Source organism: Baudoinia panamericana (genome assembly GCF_000338955.1).
Source record: "Baudoinia panamericana UAMH 10762 unplaced genomic scaffold BAUCOscaffold_4, whole genome shotgun sequence".
NCBI classification, from domain to species: domain Eukaryota; kingdom Fungi; phylum Ascomycota; class Dothideomycetes; order Mycosphaerellales; family Teratosphaeriaceae; genus Baudoinia; species Baudoinia panamericana.
The window spans coordinates 77,327-93,382 of NW_006911260.1; the positions used below are offsets into that span (position 1 = coordinate 77,327).

The 16,056-nt window shown below is 54.9% G+C and overlaps 7 protein-coding genes across 7 annotated transcripts; 3 read left to right on the plus strand and 4 right to left on the minus strand.

Annotated features, from left to right (window-relative positions):
• Positions 1-46: 46 nt before the first annotated feature.
• On the plus strand, positions 47-937 carry BAUCODRAFT_56521 (uncharacterized protein; the record flags this gene model as incomplete). The annotated part of the gene is made up of 1 exon (XM_007676367.1): positions 47-937. A coding segment is annotated over one exon (891 nt), but the record flags the coding sequence as incomplete, so codon positions are not given.
• Positions 938-2,617: 1,680 nt separating this feature from the next.
• BAUCODRAFT_66241 (uncharacterized protein) lies at positions 2,618-4,624 on the plus strand (the record flags this gene model as incomplete). The annotated part of the gene is made up of 2 exons (XM_007676393.1): positions 2,618-2,997; positions 3,052-4,624. The coding sequence occupies 2 exons, from the start codon at positions 2,618-2,620 to the stop codon at positions 4,622-4,624; spliced, it is 1,953 nt and encodes a 650-aa protein (XP_007674583.1).
• Positions 4,625-5,229: 605 nt separating this feature from the next.
• On the minus strand, positions 5,230-6,535 carry BAUCODRAFT_66859 (uncharacterized protein; the record flags this gene model as incomplete). Its single annotated transcript, XM_007676440.1, has 2 exons — positions 5,230-6,150; positions 6,203-6,535. The coding sequence occupies 2 exons, from the start codon at positions 6,533-6,535 to the stop codon at positions 5,230-5,232; spliced, it is 1,254 nt and encodes a 417-aa protein (XP_007674630.1).
• Positions 6,536-7,220: 685 nt separating this feature from the next.
• On the minus strand, positions 7,221-9,698 carry BAUCODRAFT_31776 (uncharacterized protein). Its single transcript, XM_007676147.1, has 2 exons — positions 8,761-9,698; positions 7,221-8,627 (listed from the first exon to the last, which is right to left on the minus strand). Exons 1-2 carry the CDS (start codon positions 9,284-9,286, stop codon positions 7,423-7,425), a joined length of 1,731 nt encoding a protein of 576 aa, XP_007674337.1. The 5' UTR covers positions 9,287-9,698; the 3' UTR covers positions 7,221-7,422.
• A 940-nt stretch (positions 9,699-10,638) lies between these two features.
• On the plus strand, positions 10,639-11,190 carry BAUCODRAFT_146404 (uncharacterized protein; the record flags this gene model as incomplete). The annotated part of the gene is made up of 2 exons (XM_007676540.1): positions 10,639-10,701; positions 10,771-11,190. 2 exons carry the CDS (start codon positions 10,639-10,641, stop codon positions 11,188-11,190), a joined length of 483 nt encoding a protein of 160 aa, XP_007674730.1.
• Positions 11,179-13,527, minus strand: BAUCODRAFT_31777 (uncharacterized protein). Its single transcript, XM_007676148.1, has one exon. It carries the CDS (start codon positions 13,421-13,423, stop codon positions 11,357-11,359), a length of 2,067 nt encoding a protein of 688 aa, XP_007674338.1. The 5' UTR covers positions 13,424-13,527; the 3' UTR covers positions 11,179-11,356.
• A 284-nt stretch (positions 13,528-13,811) lies between these two features.
• BAUCODRAFT_31780 (uncharacterized protein) lies at positions 13,812-15,670 on the minus strand. The gene is made up of 4 exons (XM_007676149.1): positions 15,356-15,670; positions 14,970-15,295; positions 14,704-14,919; positions 13,812-14,654 (listed from the first exon to the last, which is right to left on the minus strand). Exons 1-4 carry the CDS (start codon positions 15,576-15,578, stop codon positions 13,887-13,889), a joined length of 1,533 nt encoding a protein of 510 aa, XP_007674339.1. The 5' UTR covers positions 15,579-15,670; the 3' UTR covers positions 13,812-13,886.
• Positions 15,671-16,056: the final 386 nt, after the last annotated feature.

Sequence of the window (16,056 nt, forward strand, 5' to 3'; positions counted from 1 at the left end):
TAGCAAGTCCAACATGGCACGCAAACCTCGCCGTCGAGTCCTGCCGTTCCGGATCCCATTCTTCCGGATCTTCTACAGCACCACATATACGGTCCTCTACATCGTCACCCTCCTCTTCCTCGCCATCGCTCCCGCCTCGCTCATCTGGACAGCAATCACCAACCATGCCTACCAGTACACCTTCATGATCGGCGGCGTCTATGTGCTCACCGCTCTGACTGCCATCTTCATTTACTCCTCCCGGCTCTACACCAACCGCACCGTACTGGCTGCGGTTGGCAAGCCATACATCCCTATTGAGGATGGAGAGGTGGGGAGTTCGGTCCGGAGGATGATTGTGAAACAGCTTGAGAGGAGTGCTATCGTGAGCTGGGAGTCACGGCCTAGAGACTTGGTGGGCGAGATCGTGGAGGCAGAAGTGGAGGGTATCTTACCACCGGAAACAATGAGTGTAGGGCATAATGACTACACGGTTGGCAGGGTTATCACAGTTGATCCGGCAAGGCCGCCCTGGGGCAGAGTACGCCATCCGGGTTGGAGTTCGCCAAGTCACGCGGACGAGAACAAATACCCTAACGTACAATTCGCGGATGTCGTTGAGGAGCTACCCAACCTCGTAGAGGCAAGAGCAGTCTCACTGGCGCCGTCGGACCCATTGACGACGCCTAAAGATGGACAGGTGGTGGCAGATCCTGCAGTTGTAGAGCTGCTTAGCCGCCCGCAAACGATGGGCATGCGCGATTATCTGACGCAACTGTCGTACCTCGGTCTTGTCAACCCTCCAGAAGTCGGAACCTCCTTCCTACAGCAGTACGAGCATTCCCGCTTTTGCGGCCGCCCAACGTCCGAAGACGAGTTTGCGTCGCTCATGTCCTCCTTCTCCGAACTATTGGCCGGAATGACGGCGCTCAACCCAGCCATTGTTAATCAGATCCGTCTACAAGAGGAGCAACTAGTAGACGAATTGTCGGCAGAAAGTGGGCCAACCGCGCCATCAGAGCAGCGCTACATCACGCCGTCACCCGCGCCAGCTTACTCGCCGGCTTCAAGCCTGATGAGCCCCATTACAGCGCGCGAGCAAGCGTCGCGGACAGTCACGCCGTATCTTCAACCCGACGACCCAAGCGTAGAGAGTCTCGGCTCGGTCATACACCACGACGCCGGCCATGTTGGGGATGCGGTAGATGCGAGCTCTGACTCTTTGAGTGACACGGCAGACAGTATGCAAAGCACATTCAGCGATGCTGGAAGTGTGGTACACCACCGTCTGAGCAGCGACGATGGCTGAAACCTTTCGTAGCATGGAAGGCACCTATGGGGAGTTTCACTCAGATGCTCTGAATTCCAACAGCCTTGCGCCGACACGGCTGGTGTGTTTTATCATGTAGAAGTACCCTGCAAGACGCTACACCACGACCAACGGACCCAGCGAAGGCGCCGTGTCTTGCAATGCACCAAACACATGCATGTCTCTTGCAACTGTTGTGAAAGCGTCGGTCGAAGATTCTATTCGAGAACGGAATGAGCGGCTTGGAGAGAGATAAAACTTGCTAGAAGCGCTTCGACTTCTAGCGCCTGTCAAGCTGCTCTCGGCCCTGCAGTAGCCTGCCAAAAGCATGGTTGACCTACTGCAGCCTTGTGCAAGATAGTATTGCCCTGCCGTTCGGCATGTCGAATTGGAGGCTGGCCGGCAGAGTATTGCTTCGCATTGGCTGCTTACATGCTTGCGCGCGTCTAGGACGGCTCGACAGCGGCAACATCTTCATGACAGGCTACCACGACAGCTGTAATGAAGATGGCGCTCATCTCCGGTAATCGTGGTCATGTCGGAAACGAGGTGGCAGTGCGCCGAGCGAATGAGAGTCTCAGGACAGTAGCCAGGCACTTACTTCATCGTATTGCGCAGATGCTACACTTATTGCAGCAAGGAGGAGAAGATAGGCAGACGCTGTGCAAGGCAAGTTCAGTGCTGTCAAAAGACATCGTGCCACAGCGCCTTAATGGCCTGGCGTAGCGGGGCAGCAACTGCGGGTTGACGACATCCCTACGATTGATGTTGGCGGCTAGACCCATGCTGGGGAGAGGCTCTGCGCCATCCCAACTTCTTGGCAGGGACGACGACCGTTGATAAGCGCTAAGCTCACCAAGCGGCCAAGGAGAACGCGGGCGGAAAGCTTGTGTGGATGCGCTACCTGCCTGAATGGTTCAAGCCCGCTGCGTCCGAGAGGATTTTGTTCCGATACTGCCGTTTCTCGATTGTTCTGCCACCACGTGCGGCGCTTGATTGGAGCTTCCCACAACACCATGGTGGCCTCCTCTGTCAACTTGCATGAACAAGATCTTCGGTGCGAAGATTCGCCACCGCGATATTGTGGAATTGGTGCGCACGTGGGTGGTCTTCACCTCGCAATCGCTTGGACGGTGCGATGGGTCGCCTTAAGCGTGGCTCATTAGCAGTCGCTAACGACGAAAAGAAAGGCTCTTCGCTTGCCAAGGCGAAGGTGGCATGCAGGTACATAACCCGCGAAGCTTCCTTTTACTTGACTCTGTCTATCAAACTTCCCCACGCGGTTGTTCCCCATCTCCCTCGTTACTATCAAGCCATCGTTCAATCAAGATGAGGGCTGCCATTGCATCCGCCGCCATTGCTGGCGCTGTCGTCGCCAATGCAATTCCCCTTGACAAGATCAAGACTGTCAACGCTCGTGATGTCGACACCCGCTTTCCGTACACTGGCCCGGCAGTTCCGATTGGCGACTGGGTCGACCAGACCATCAACGGCAACGGCAAGGGATTCGTTCGCCTGACCGAGCCACCTGCGGTCAAGCCGTCTAGCTCGTCGCCAACGAACAACATCAACGTGATCTCACTGTCCTATGTTCCGGGTGGCGTGAACATTCACTACCAGACACCGTTCGGTCTTGGTCAGAACCCAACCGTTCATTATGGTCTTGAGCCATTCGTTTTGTACTCGACCGCTACCGGCGCGTCCAAGACGTAAGGAAGCCCAATCCTGATATCTTTGGGCATTTGTGACTGACGTGAATCCAGCTACAACCGCACTCCACCGTGTTCGGCAGTCAGCGTGACCGAGTGTTCGCAGTTCTTCCACGATGTGCAGCTTACCAACCTGGTCCCGGGTGCAACCTATTACTACCAGATTCCGGCCGCCAACGGCACCACTGCTTCTCAAATCATGTCGTTCACCACTGCACGCAACGCTGGCGACAGGACCCCATTCACAGTAGCCGTTCTGAACGATATGGGATATACCAACGCCCAGGGAACCTACCAACAGCTTCTCAAAGCTGCCAACTCGAACGCCGCTTTCGCCTGGCACGGCGGTGACATCAGCTACGCTGACGATTGGTACTCTGGTATCCTTCCTTGCGCCTCTGACTGGGACGTTTGCTACACCGGACCTGGCTCGGAGCTGCCCAACACCCCTCCAGCCCCGTACCCTGCTGAATACAACACACCACTTCCCGCTGGCGAGAAGCCGGACCAGGGTGGCCCGAATGGTGGTGACATGAGCGTTCTTTACGAGTCTAACTGGGATCTCTGGCAGAACTGGATGAACAACATCACCACGAAGATCCCTTACATGGTCCTTCCAGGTAACCACGAAGCTTCCTGCGCCGAGTTCGATGGTCCCAACAACGAGCTTACTGCATACCTCGTCAACAACAAGACGAACAGCACTGCTGCCAAGAGCAACTTGACCTACTACTCCTGCCCACCGTCTCAGCGCAACTTCACCGACTACCAGTTCCGCTTCCGCATGCCCGGCGCAGAGTCGAACGGTGTAGGCAACTTCTGGTACTCTTTCGACTACGGTCTTGCGCATTTCGTTTCGTTGGATGGCGAGACCGATTTCGCATACTCTCCCGAATGGCCGTTCGTACGCGACCTCACCGGAAACGAGACATTCCCCACGGAGAGCCAGACCTTCCCCACTGACAGTGGCCCATTCGGCACCATCGCCAACAACAACTGGAAGAACAACTCAGGCTACCAGCAGTACCAGTGGCTGGTCAACGACCTCGCCAAGGTCGACCGCACCAAGACTCCTTGGGTGTTCGCCATGTCTCACCGCCCCATGTACAGCTCCGAGACTTCTTCGTACCAGGCTAATGTGCGCAACGCCTTCGAGCGTGTCCTTCTTAACGCTGGCGTCGACGCCTACTTCTCCGGCCACATCCACTGGTACGAGCGTATCTGGCCCATCGGCAACAGCACGATCGATACTTCTTCGATTGTCAATAACAACACCTACCTGACCAACCCGAACGTGAGCATGACCCACATCGTCAACGGCATGGCCGGTAACATCGAGTCCCATTCCACCATCAACGCGTCAAAGGTGCTCAACATCACCGCCGTCCTGAACCAGTACAACTTCGGCTTCAGCGAGCTCGAGATCCACAACGAGACGACCGTGACCTGGAACTACATCAAGGGTATTGACGGCACCGTCGGCGACACCCTTACCCTTATCAAGCGTAACTCCAGCACCGCCACCACCTACCCGCAGCCACCTCACTGGGGCTTCGGTTCGCTTCGTGGGTTCTTCAACAACGCGTGGAGTAACTTGAACTGCACGTGGAGCACTCTTAATGTGTAAAAAAGAAAAAAGTTGATGGAGATCAGAATGTGCCTGTACGATCAAATGTACTGAATGAGCATGGCATGAGCTTGATGCATGAGTATGGATGATCTGTACGCGGTTATGATCATACTTGTACATATGTATTGACCAAAAGCGATTATTGCTGTCCCTAGAACTAGAAGAACGTATTGTCTTTGTGCAGTCTACCCTGCGCGGGGTGTATCGTGTTAGGGAAACTTTGTGGGATATTTCCTTTGCCTCGAGCAAGCCATCGTCACTGCCGTTTGCGTTTCGTTACTTTGACTTCCGTGAAGCTAAATGCTTCATCTTCTATTGGACTGAACCCTAGTTTCTCATCACATCAGACCGCCAGCTGCCTCGCCACACGATTTCATTTGAGTTATACTGGCCATTCGCCGGCGCTCATTGAGGTAGTCCAGCCATGCATGAGGAACGAAATCAGATTTGCTAGTGCACGATTGTGGAACTATTGAACATCAGATCTGCATAATCTGTATGCATTCACGGATGAAGGGGTAATGTGTTTCAACTACATGCTAGAAAGCTATACATACAACCGGCTACGAGCCAACTCCACGTCCTGAGCGTTGAACATCTCATCATCGCCCGAAGAAGTTGCTCACCATACTTCCAATATCTCCCGCATCGTCCGGGTACACATAGAAAGCAATGGCGATGATAATATAAGTGCCCAGGCACATCGCGCCCTCCAAGTAATTGCTCTTGCCGTCCTGAATCAGGTAATTGACGACCAATATACTCAAGAAGAACACCACCGTCTCAAAGCCCTGGAAATGCAACGTCATCTCCTGCCCGATGATCCAGCCGAGGATGACCAGGAAAGGCGTGACGAACAGGGCGATTTGCATGGACGATCCGATCGCGACGCCAATGGCTAGATCCATCTTGTCCTTGTACGCGACCACACAAGCGGTGACGTGCTCGGCGGCGTTGCCGACGATGGGGAGGAGGATGAGACCGATGAAGGTCTTGCTGATTCCTGAAGTTTGCACGATGGAGTCGATGCTTCCGACGAGGTATTCGGCGCAGACGGCGACTAAGAGCGTTACGATCACCAGGCAGACTGACGCAGCGACCGGGCCGAGGACTTCCGGTTCCTTCTGCTCGCCACTGCCCTCGCCATCGCCGCCGTCTTCCTGCGCCTCGGTATCGAAGTACTTCGTGTGCGAGCGGAGCTGGAAGTAGAGGTACAGACAGTAGAGGATTAGTAGGATGATGGCTGTGCCGCGGGATAGGATGAGGATGTTCTTCTCGGCGTCCGCGTCGCTTCGGAGTAAGCTTGCGTAGAGCGTGGCGGGGATGATAAGCGAGGTCGCTGCGACGGCCATGAGTGAGGACATGGTGCTGGCGACGGTGGCGTTGAAGGTGCTTTCGAGGCGGCGCGCGCCGGAGGCGATGAAGCAGCAGCCTAGCACGAGCAGGATGTTGGAGAGGATGGACCCAAGCATGCTGGATTGGACGATGCGGATTTCGCCTTTCGTCAAAGCGACGATCGAGACCTGGATGATCAGGTTAGTATTGCTTCCACCGGATATGTTGTGGATCACGCACAATCAGCTCAACAGCATTGCCAAACGTAGCGTTCATCAACCCTCCGATCGTCTGCCCAAGCTTAACACTAAGCTCCTCCGTTGCAAAGCTCAACAGCGCCGCCAACGGCACAATGGCCAGAAAGTTCACGATAAACACAGCGGTCGGATTCATCTCCAATGCGCCCAACACAATACCGACCGGTACGAAGACCAGCAGTACGTTCACGTAATTGCTACTCAACGTCTCCCACGTCAAGCGCAGAAACAGGGCAGGCAGTCGTACCCAAGCTCTGCTGTCCTCGCTGTATGGTTGCCCCTTCGAGTTCTTGGGCCGTTGCAGTGTGGACCCCATGTTTCCCAGTCTGTTGGCGCTGGACAGGAGCGGCGCAGTTTCATTGGGATGCTCGTCAATGGTGCCATCGCCAGAGACGCCGTTTGGCTGTTGGTCGTCACGAGGCATGCTGGATGAGCGAGCGGTGCTGGTACGTGAAAGGCCGCTTTGGCGCCGGCCGTGCTTTAGGAACTCGCGACGGAACTGGCCTGTATGATGTGCTTTACGTCAGTCTTGACGTTTCCCGCCTGAGATGGTGCAGTGGCCGGTGGTGTTCATGGAAGAAGGTGACGAGGGGGCGGACGGGTATGTAGACGTTTCTCATGCCAAGTAAATGACGCCAAGGTTGAGGAGCATTGGCAGCGGCGTAGAGATCACACGAAAGGCTGGTAGCGGCGACGCTCTGCTGCCAAGACGTGCCGACTGTGTGGTGGATGGGGAAGTGGGAGGCTAGTGATGGTAGGCAAAGGACGTACTCATGCTGGGCGTTGCCACCACTACCTCCACCGGCAATGGTAAGACGGCGTCAATGAACTGGGCGAGCTTTGGGCGACGAGACACAGAGCGGGGTGAAGGGGGCGCAGCAAGTGCCTTCAGTGCGTACGTGACGCAGTGTGCAAACTACCTGTCCTTAAGCACTTCATGCAAGCTTCATGAAGAGTGGTCACTCCCGTCCAATGAACGCCAGGCGGGTAACGGCAGGGTAGCGGCAACGCTTGCACAGCCCCCCTTGGCACCATCTCGCTTCCGCTTGGCAATATCTACAAGCGACGGGATGCACAAGAGAACGCGAAGACACAGGTGAAGTGCTCAGGACAGTCGCAAAGACCCTAGCCAAGATCTACTCCAGTACCACACCCACCCATCCTCCAACCTGAAGTGCGCCAATACCATCAAACATGTTACTCTCACCCACCAACAACCCTCGCCTCCAAACTCGGCTCCCCAATCATATAACTCGGACTCCCATGCCTTCGATCCCCAGCTCCGTACACCACCTCCAACATCTTCCTCCTCTGCACCTCCCTCGAACTCTTCAGCTGCACATACGTCCCCTCCAACCCCTTAATCTGCTCCTCCACCGACAGCGTGCTGCTATTCTGACTCCTTACAAGCGGACTCACGAGCTTGCGTCTCAGCGTCTCGAGATTGGACTGCAGCTGGCGTAATCGCTGGTTGTGGTCGACGAGGATATGCTTATTCCTCACTGTCCGGTCACGGACAGAAGCGAGTAGATCCTTGTTCTTCTCATATTTCCGCAGTTTGCTCGCGTTCACGCCAATGACTTTCGTCCACAGCGTGCTTAGGAACTCGTTCTCGAGTCGCTCTTGCGTGTCTTGCTCGCGGATGACGCTGCGTTGCAGGTTGAGGAATTGCTTGTCAATCACCTCAAACAACTGGAAGAGCTGCATGCTGTATGTGATCTCGTTACTGATGGTCTCTTCCAGCACGTTGAGGTACTCGTGGAAGACGCGCTCGAGTGTCGACCGCGTGAGCTGCTGTTGCGTCTGGCCTAGTATGCTCTGCGCCAATTGGCCTTGGCTTACCAGGCCGATGCGAGTGAGCAGGCTGTAAGTGTTTGACCAGATCGTACTGATACCCGAGGTGGGGAGGTTGGAGATGGCGGTTAGTTCGCGTTGCGCCCACTCCATCATGAGTAGGATGTTGTCAATATCGCCATCGACGCCGGAGAAGAAACGCGTCAGCTCTATGGCGAGCGTCTTAATGCTGTCGCTCAGATCGTCAAGCTGATTGACAATGATCGGCGCAGAAGTCATGTTCGTGTTTCGGACGCTCTCGCCCAAGTCCCATACTGCGACGCCGGTTTCTTGAAGCTCGCCGATCTGCGCATGACCACGCTCGGAGTAGTAGATGGCCGGCTCCAGTGACTTGGCGAATCCGGCCACTTTCACAAGATCGGGTACTGGACCCTGGTTGGGTGTCGATAGCAGGTTTATGGCAAGCATCCATGCTGCAATCGCACCCATTACGTAGCCGAATGTGTGCCATTTGGACTCCGTCATGTTATGATAGAGTTTGCGTACGGAGCTGATGGTATCTTCGATCGGCTGCGTTCGCTGTACCACATCTAATCGTGTTGAGAAGCGAAAGTCTGTTTCCAATGCTGTCAGTCTTTGCGGGCGCAGTGTGCATGCTGACGCTTTGCGACGCGACATGTTGACGTCGTGAAGCATGCCTTGCGCGGAGCGATATTACGAGGGTAGGGAATGTTTGCATGGACTTACAGTTACTTTGTGTAGGGGTGTCGGGTTCGGCTGACTCCCGCTCATTGTTCACATGCGTCTCCGGTGGTAGCCGACCTTCACCACCACCACCACCACCACCTCTATCAACTTGTGCGCCAGGCCTCACCTCAGCTTCTGGGCTATTGCTGGGACTCCTGCCTTTTGTTGGCGAGCCTGGTAATGGCACGGTAGTCGCAATTCGATACGCTGTTACATCGCCATCATCGCCCTCCTCGCCCGGCCCGGCGTACTGTGGGCTCGACTCTTTGCTCCTTCGCCTTTCCCTTGTCGGCGACAGAGAAGGATGCTTGAACCAGCCGCTGCCCGCTTTGCGCCATGCGGGTGGGCTGTATGATCGTCGCGATGACCCGCTCTCGCTGTATTCAGATGCGACATTGCTGCGGAAGCCGGAGTGCTGAGACGGCAGGTCGAACGGCATAGTCGGAGAGAACTCTCGCGCTGGTGCTTCGTAATCGTCCATTGATGCATTAAAGCTGTAGTCTAGGTAGGCTTGGCGCGCTGTCATGGCGGATGAGCTTGAGACTGTCATCTATAGTTACTGTGCAGAAGTGCGATATGTCAAGATGCGATGATTGTTGTTGTGATCAAATTCAGAAGTGTTTGCGCAGATGGTGCGTGGTGTATTAGTAGGGCTAGCCAAAGTCTTGTTGAGAGGTGAGATGTTATCAACACCGTCATGCATGTCGCATTGCTTATACACCGCAGCCTTTGTCGAAGGTACGCCTGGTTCAGATCACGGCGAGACAAGCGGCGCGAGAGTGACACTGATGCCTGTTACGTGCAGAAGAGGAAGGAGTTGAGACAGTGTGGGAATGCAGGTACAGATCATCTATGGCCGGAAACGTGCTACGGCTACCCCTCCATCGACGCAAATATCTGCTCGATGGGGTGGAGGGATGGAGGTGGGTGGCTGGTTGCTGCATGCTCGTTCTGCAAGGTGGAGGGCTGGTGAGGTCGCTCGGCAAGCATCGGTTGGCTGTCGTAGTCTCGTCAGAGCAGCGGACGGGCCGAACCCCGCATTAGCATCGAACTGATCTTACAGATAAGTTGCCTTAGGCAGATAGGTTCAACTCCACAACTCCACCTTCAAATGTCCTTCGCTCGTCTGCTACCCTCCATATTTTACGGCAGATCTAAGACCATATATCGATGCCCACGAAAGTAAGCTGAATACTATCTGGTTGGCAGCGCGGCACTTTGCCAGACACTTCCTACCGCCGCCGGACGCAGCTTCTTCAAGGCAGTCAGAGCAATACTGCAGTCTGCATTGGTCCTCTACTTCAACTCCCCATCTTCAACCCTCAGTGCCTTAATCACTCTCGCCATCTCCTCGCAGAGGACCAATCTAGTTGCAAGCCGGGCCCTGTTAGCGCCGGCATTGTAGAGGCTGGAGCTCAGTATGCGACGAGGCACTTGCTCTTGCCTTAGGTTCCATCATCTACTCTTGATGTTGTCTCGTACATGCTGTGACCGGACATTGTACTATCTTAAGCGCTTCGTGCTCGTGAGTTGGGAGCGTTCATAACGATAGCAATTCTAGAACGCCGGACTCCGGCAACGCCCTGCACATCGGTGGAGGCGGTGGCGGAAAGCGCTCGGAAAGCTGCAGAATGTGATGAACCGCACGGCACCGCTATCTGAGGGCTGTCTGCGTTACGGCTACTGACTGGAAGCTGGCGGTGAACGACGAGCGATCTTGTGGCGGTGACCAGACAGTCAGAGCCTGGACGCTTCTCTGTGAGACGGTCCCTCCTTCGCCTTGACCTCCACATATACCACTCTTCTTTACAGATCACAGCTCAGCATGCCTTCTGCTCAGGTTCATTCTGCACTCTCCTAATCGCAACAAGGTTCATCATGTCGTCCCCGCCAGAAAAGAAGGGCGAGAAGCCAAACAGATCGGGTAGCAAACCGAAGCAGGTGGGAATAGGCCACTACATCCGAGCATAGAAGCTCGAAATTATGCTCACTGAGAGAACGAAAACTCAGCCATGCGGCAGTACCGGTCACGGTGGCAGTGGCTGGGCACCACCTCGTCGTCAAACCAACATTCCGTTGTTAGCCTTCTATGACCCAAGCAGCGTAGTAAGTCATCACCAATCAAACTGCGTCTGCAGCCGACCGTCGGTACGCGTGCGCATGGTCACTGTATTTCTCCGCCACAAGCGTATCCCAGGCGCAATCCAATTTAGACCTATCACGACTCTCGGCGAGGTCATGGCGGCAAAACCGGGCGATCCGGTCCCTGAGCCCACCGAAACGATGATACAGCCTACGGTTAAGGAGATAGCAGACCGCTGTCGTGAGATGATTGAGCAGCATGACGCTGCCAAGAAGATTGATGGGAAGACGGCGTTTGGACCGGAGGGGCCGCCGGTGAAGAAGGATGAGGATGGCGGGCAGAAGTGAAAGAAGCTTCTTTGCCGGGAAGGCTTTCTCGTCTTCGATAACCTCTAACACGATCTGAGTGGCCTTGGTATTGGTCATGAGGTGTGAGGTAACGGCTCTAACAATCTATACAGTAAGCGTCAAACCACGCATCACCAACACCGCGCATCCCTAGAGACCGTCAAATCTATCCCTCAAAAACACCATGCTGCAACTCAACACCCATCCCATGCGCCATCTTCCTCATCTCCTCTTCCAACTCATCATCCATTCCCCTCCCAATTCCCAACGCCTGCCGAATCTTCGCCCAGTAGAACACCGCATCTGTGCTCAACAACACCAAACGAAACACAACATGTCTCCCATACTCGCGCAAGCGCTCTCGCAGAGTCATTTCCTTATTCTCCGCCAACGCCCGACTCGCCCACATCCCCGTGATCTTGAGCCGATTGACGGGAGAACCGAGGTACTGATTGTTGCCCTGCACGATCCGCATGTTGCGGCCGATGAAGATGAGTTCCTGTGGGAATTTGTCCTGGTTGGCGAGGATCTCGCGAATGCCTTTCCGCATCTTCTGCTGCATCTCGAACTGCCTGACTTTCTGCTCTTTGGCGGTCATCTGCCGGAGTTCAGTCAGCGTTTTACCGTCGCCGCCTTCGTAGGGTCGCATCAATGTCGCTGAGGCGAAGATATCTGGTGCTTTGATGCCCCAGCCTTCGGTCACCTGGGCGATGGTGGCGTTGTCAAAGGTCATGAGACTGCGCCAAAATAAGGCGTATTCGTGCCGGAATTGCGGTTTCATTTCGATGTACAGGCCGTGATCGATCAGGACGAGTTCGGGTTTGCCCGAGGGTAAGCGGCGGATGAAGATGTTGCCTGGATGCGGGTCGCAGTGAACAAGACCCCAGAGAAACATTTGCGCGCTGAAAAGATCGACCATTGTTTGCATGACTGGACGATATGCGAGGCCTAGCCCGCCTTTCTTGTCTGGACCGCGCCAGGCGTCGCGAGCGGGTTTGAGTTTCTCGTTGTTCGGGTCGTGGGATGGGACCGAGGCGGCAATGGAAGGCGGGATGGGATCCAGAGGACGACCGCCAGCGCCCGGCGAGCCTTTCCGCCAGCCACCTTCCCATCGTCCGGTGATGCCTTGCTTGTCCCACAGCCTGACGCCCTCAATCCACTCGGCAGTCATGACGCGCCTTGTGGTCAACTCGTGGTAGACCTTGGGTATGTACACCCTATCGTTGAGTCTCGGCTCGCCTTGGATCATCTCGCGCATCCGGCCGGCGTTCTTCGCTTCATTCGTGAAGTCCGTCTCCAGTAGCAGGCGCTCGCAAATGTAGGGCACAAGGTGGTAGAGCGGCAAGTCGAAGTACCACGTGTAGATGCCGGACACCATTCTAAAGGCCCAGAGATCCCACCCAACCTGTCGTGCAATCTCCCGCTTCTGGATCTTGATGGCGACCTCTCTCCCATCCTCGAGTCGTGCCCAATGTACCTGCGCCACGCTCGCGCTCGCCCTCGGCGTCCTCTCCATAACTCCTTTCGTCGGGTCTCCGCTGAAGCTTACGCCGAACACCTCTTCCACACTCCGCCCAAAGTCTTCCCTCACCACCGTCTCTACGTCTTTCCATTGATCCTGAGGCGCATCGTCGAACATACGCGCGAACATCGCTTGAAACTCCGGCGGCAGAATGGCACTCTGCATCGCAATCGCCTGACCGATCTTAAGGTACAGCCCGCCATTGCTCCTCAACAGATCAAATACTCTCTGCGCCGCTCGAGCGTGGACGTCAGCAACGCTATCGCCTATCCACGGATCAGCTCGGAAGTTGAGCTTGTAGTCCAACGCGGTGACGGAGGCCGCGGTAAAGGTGCGGAGGGAGCGGGTAAGGCAGGCATCGTAGAAGTATTGATCGATTGCGTAGATCAGACCGACTGCGACAGAGAGCTGGAGTAGGCGGCGCAGAAGTCGGCGTGTACGGCGGTATGTCCTGGCCTGAGATGGCTTGCCTAGAGATTCGGGCGTGGGTGGTTTCAGCGGCTCGAAGGCGCTCTGGTAGCGGCGTAGCACGAGCGATAACTGTAGTCTAGATACCGTTGTCCTTGGTGGTGCCAGAGTGTTGCGACTCCTAATGCCACTACGAGCGGCGCTGGAGAGGTGTCGCCTGAGGTCTGGTGCGAAAGCAGATCGAGGCTTTAGGATGCTGCTTGCGCATTGTCGACATAGCGTCGGCCTGAACACCTGCATCATTCCAACACCCTCCCTCTCGCACCCGAAGTAGTTCACTGTATGTCCAGTGATCTCGACAATGAGACCTACAGCAAAATGTTGTCTGCGCTCGGCGTCTCGCGCACTAGCTCTTACATGACGTGCATGAAGAAGCCGAAGGTCTGTGCTACGCCGAAGTGCATGTTGACTGATGCAAAGAGGTACACCCCAAATGCAATTATGGTGACAAGGTGAGATGGTGACAAGGTGAGATGATTGGGTGCTCAAGGCGATATAGTCGACCTTACTCGACGATGCATCTATATGCTCACCTTACCTTCCACGTCCAGTCTTACGTCCAAGCACTGCAGCGTGAAAATGGCCTGCACGCTCAATACGCAAACCATAATCACATGTATCGTGTTAAGCAGGCGAGTCTCCCGTGCTGTTACCAGACCGATGCAAGAAGTGCAGGTATCAAGATCTAGATAAATATTACCACTCATCAACTGCGTAATCCTCTCACCTTCACCCTCACCCCTTTTGAACCCAGCTTCGAGATGGGCAGAAAGAACTCGTGAGCCGGCTCAACATCACCCCTATCCGTCTCGAACAACTCCAAGTCAAACCTCCGGAACAATAATGCCACGGTCAAGTACATCTCGACACGAGCAAGGTTGATTCCGAGACAGCCTCTCGATCCTTTACTGAACGGCACCAGATACCTCTCCAACCGTCCGTCTTCGGCCTTTTTGTCGAGCCATCGTTCAGGTTGGAAGGCTTCTGGTTCTGGGAACAGATTCGGATCGTTGTGCTGTATCCAGGTGCTCATGCTAATGACCGTACCTCTTGGGAGTACGTACTGCCCACACTTGAGATCCTCATTTGGTGCTATGCGGCCGAGGCGGCAGAAAGCGCCTGGCACCGTCCTGGTCGTCTCCTTGATAATGGCGTCAAGGTAAGGTAAGCTCTGCAGTTTTGCGGACGATGGCAACTCTTTAATATCCGGGATGGCTGTTTGTAGTTCTGCTTGCAGTCGCTTGAGCACGTCCGGATCGCTAAGAACAAAATAGACCACTGATTTGAGAAAGTACGACGTCGTTGCCGAGCCAGCAGCGACAAGCGTTTGTGCCTCCTGTGCTATACGCTCCACTGACTTTTCCGACTCCGGCAAGTTACTGTCGAAAAGCTCGTGGATGATGGTTCGTTGGCCCTGCTTCATGTCCTCTACTCGCTCTCCGTTCTTCATGGCATGGACTTGGCTCTCTTGGTCCTAATCACACCGTCAGCTTCGTACGGCCAGCGCAATACAACGAACAAACCTTGGTGTATATCACTAATTGCATCATTGGCGGACTAAGCATCTTTACAAGCCAAGGTGGCATAGCCTTCATGACCGCCGGAAGAAAGGGTAGGTACCTTCCTAACATTGACGCCTCGACTGCACCGACAGTCGCCTTCAACCAATCCGGCGCAAAGTCTGGGTGCTTGATGAAGTTGTACGAGCGCGCAAAGCAGTATTCCGTGATGATATCGGTCTACTTGAACATGAGTTTCGCGCCATCGAGTTGACACTTGAACAACCGACCGTCAAAGCCATAAAGGCTAGTTCCACATCCACCGGCTTACGAGTTTCAAGAGCATCCTCAAGCCTACCACACAGCAAATCGAGCTTACTACGCACGACCGGCTCAATGCGACCTATTGCTTGCGTAGAGAAGTACGGGTTCAGCGCCGCTCTTCGCATACGGTGGATGTCGAACTCCGGGCTACAGAGGACTGCATCCGGCAAGCCGAAACCTTGGACTTCCCATGGATCGCGGTGGCGCGGGCGGGCAATCCCCGTATAGAGCTCGTCGTAGAAGTTGGGTTCGGCGACGTGAACCTCATTTGGACCTATACGGACGACGGGACCTATGCTTCGTCAATCTGCCGGCAATGATGGAACACCCTCGATGCACGCTCAGATCGTACCATACTGCTCATGCAGGCGCTTGAGCTCCCATGGAAAGCGGCCGCGCAGGACCACATCGTAGTAGAACTGGTAGTACTTGGTGATAGCTGCGTACTTTGGACCCGGAACCTTAGCTAGTGGGTGTAGGATCAGAGTGGCGAAAAGTCTGTAGGCGACAGCGGCAATAACGATTGTCACGAAGGCTGTGGCGAGTACAGCCGAGAGTTGCGGTAAGCTCGCCATCAATGATATGTTGTACTTGCGGGTTTGGATGCTCTAAAGCTAGCGCTCTGACTCCAGGCAGGCTTGAGTGGAAGACTTACATATAAAGGTCAGGATGGTAGCGAGACATCGTCCTCAGCCAGCCATTGTTAAGCCACAATTAGAGGCTCAGGTGAGGGACTGCAGCAGCCGGGCATCAATGTGCGGCTGAGCTGACGGTACCTGCAGATGAAGCTCCAGATAAGCAATCAGAGCTGTATCGAACTGTCGCTCCTTCTCAACAGTTGCTTGTAGTCATACACGACGTATCACTGGTCCACTTCCTGCATCAACTTCCTCATACAATTTGAGCATCATCGCCAAAAGCAGATCGAAATGCCAAGAATTGGCGCTTTCTTCGTCCGATTCAGAAGCCCCTCCGGCTGAAGAGAGATACATCTGATGTTGCTCGCTAAGCGTGCATCATATGCAGCTTGCAAAAGGTTAGCCGCCGCCTCTG

Coding starts and splice junctions, on each gene's coding strand:
- BAUCODRAFT_31780 (XM_007676149.1), bottom strand. CDS start 15,578: ATGGCGAGCTTACCGCAACTCTCGGCTGTACTCGCCACAGCCTTCGTG. Junction 15,296..15,355: donor GCGCCTGCATGAGCAGTATG/GTACGATCTGAG, acceptor GACGAAGCATAG/GTCCCGTCGTCCGTATAGGT. Junction 14,655..14,703: donor AATTAGTGATATACACCAAG/GTTTGTTCGTTG, acceptor CGGTGTGATTAG/GACCAAGAGAGCCAAGTCCA.
- BAUCODRAFT_31777 (XM_007676148.1), bottom strand. CDS start 13,423: ATGATGCAGGTGTTCAGGCCGACGCTATGTCGACAATGCGCAAGCAGC.
- BAUCODRAFT_31776 (XM_007676147.1), bottom strand. CDS start 9,286: ATGACAGCGCGCCAAGCCTACCTAGACTACAGCTTTAATGCATCAATG. Junction 8,628..8,760: donor CACCCCTACACAAAGTAACT/GTAAGTCCATGC, acceptor CATTGGAAACAG/ACTTTCGCTTCTCAACACGA.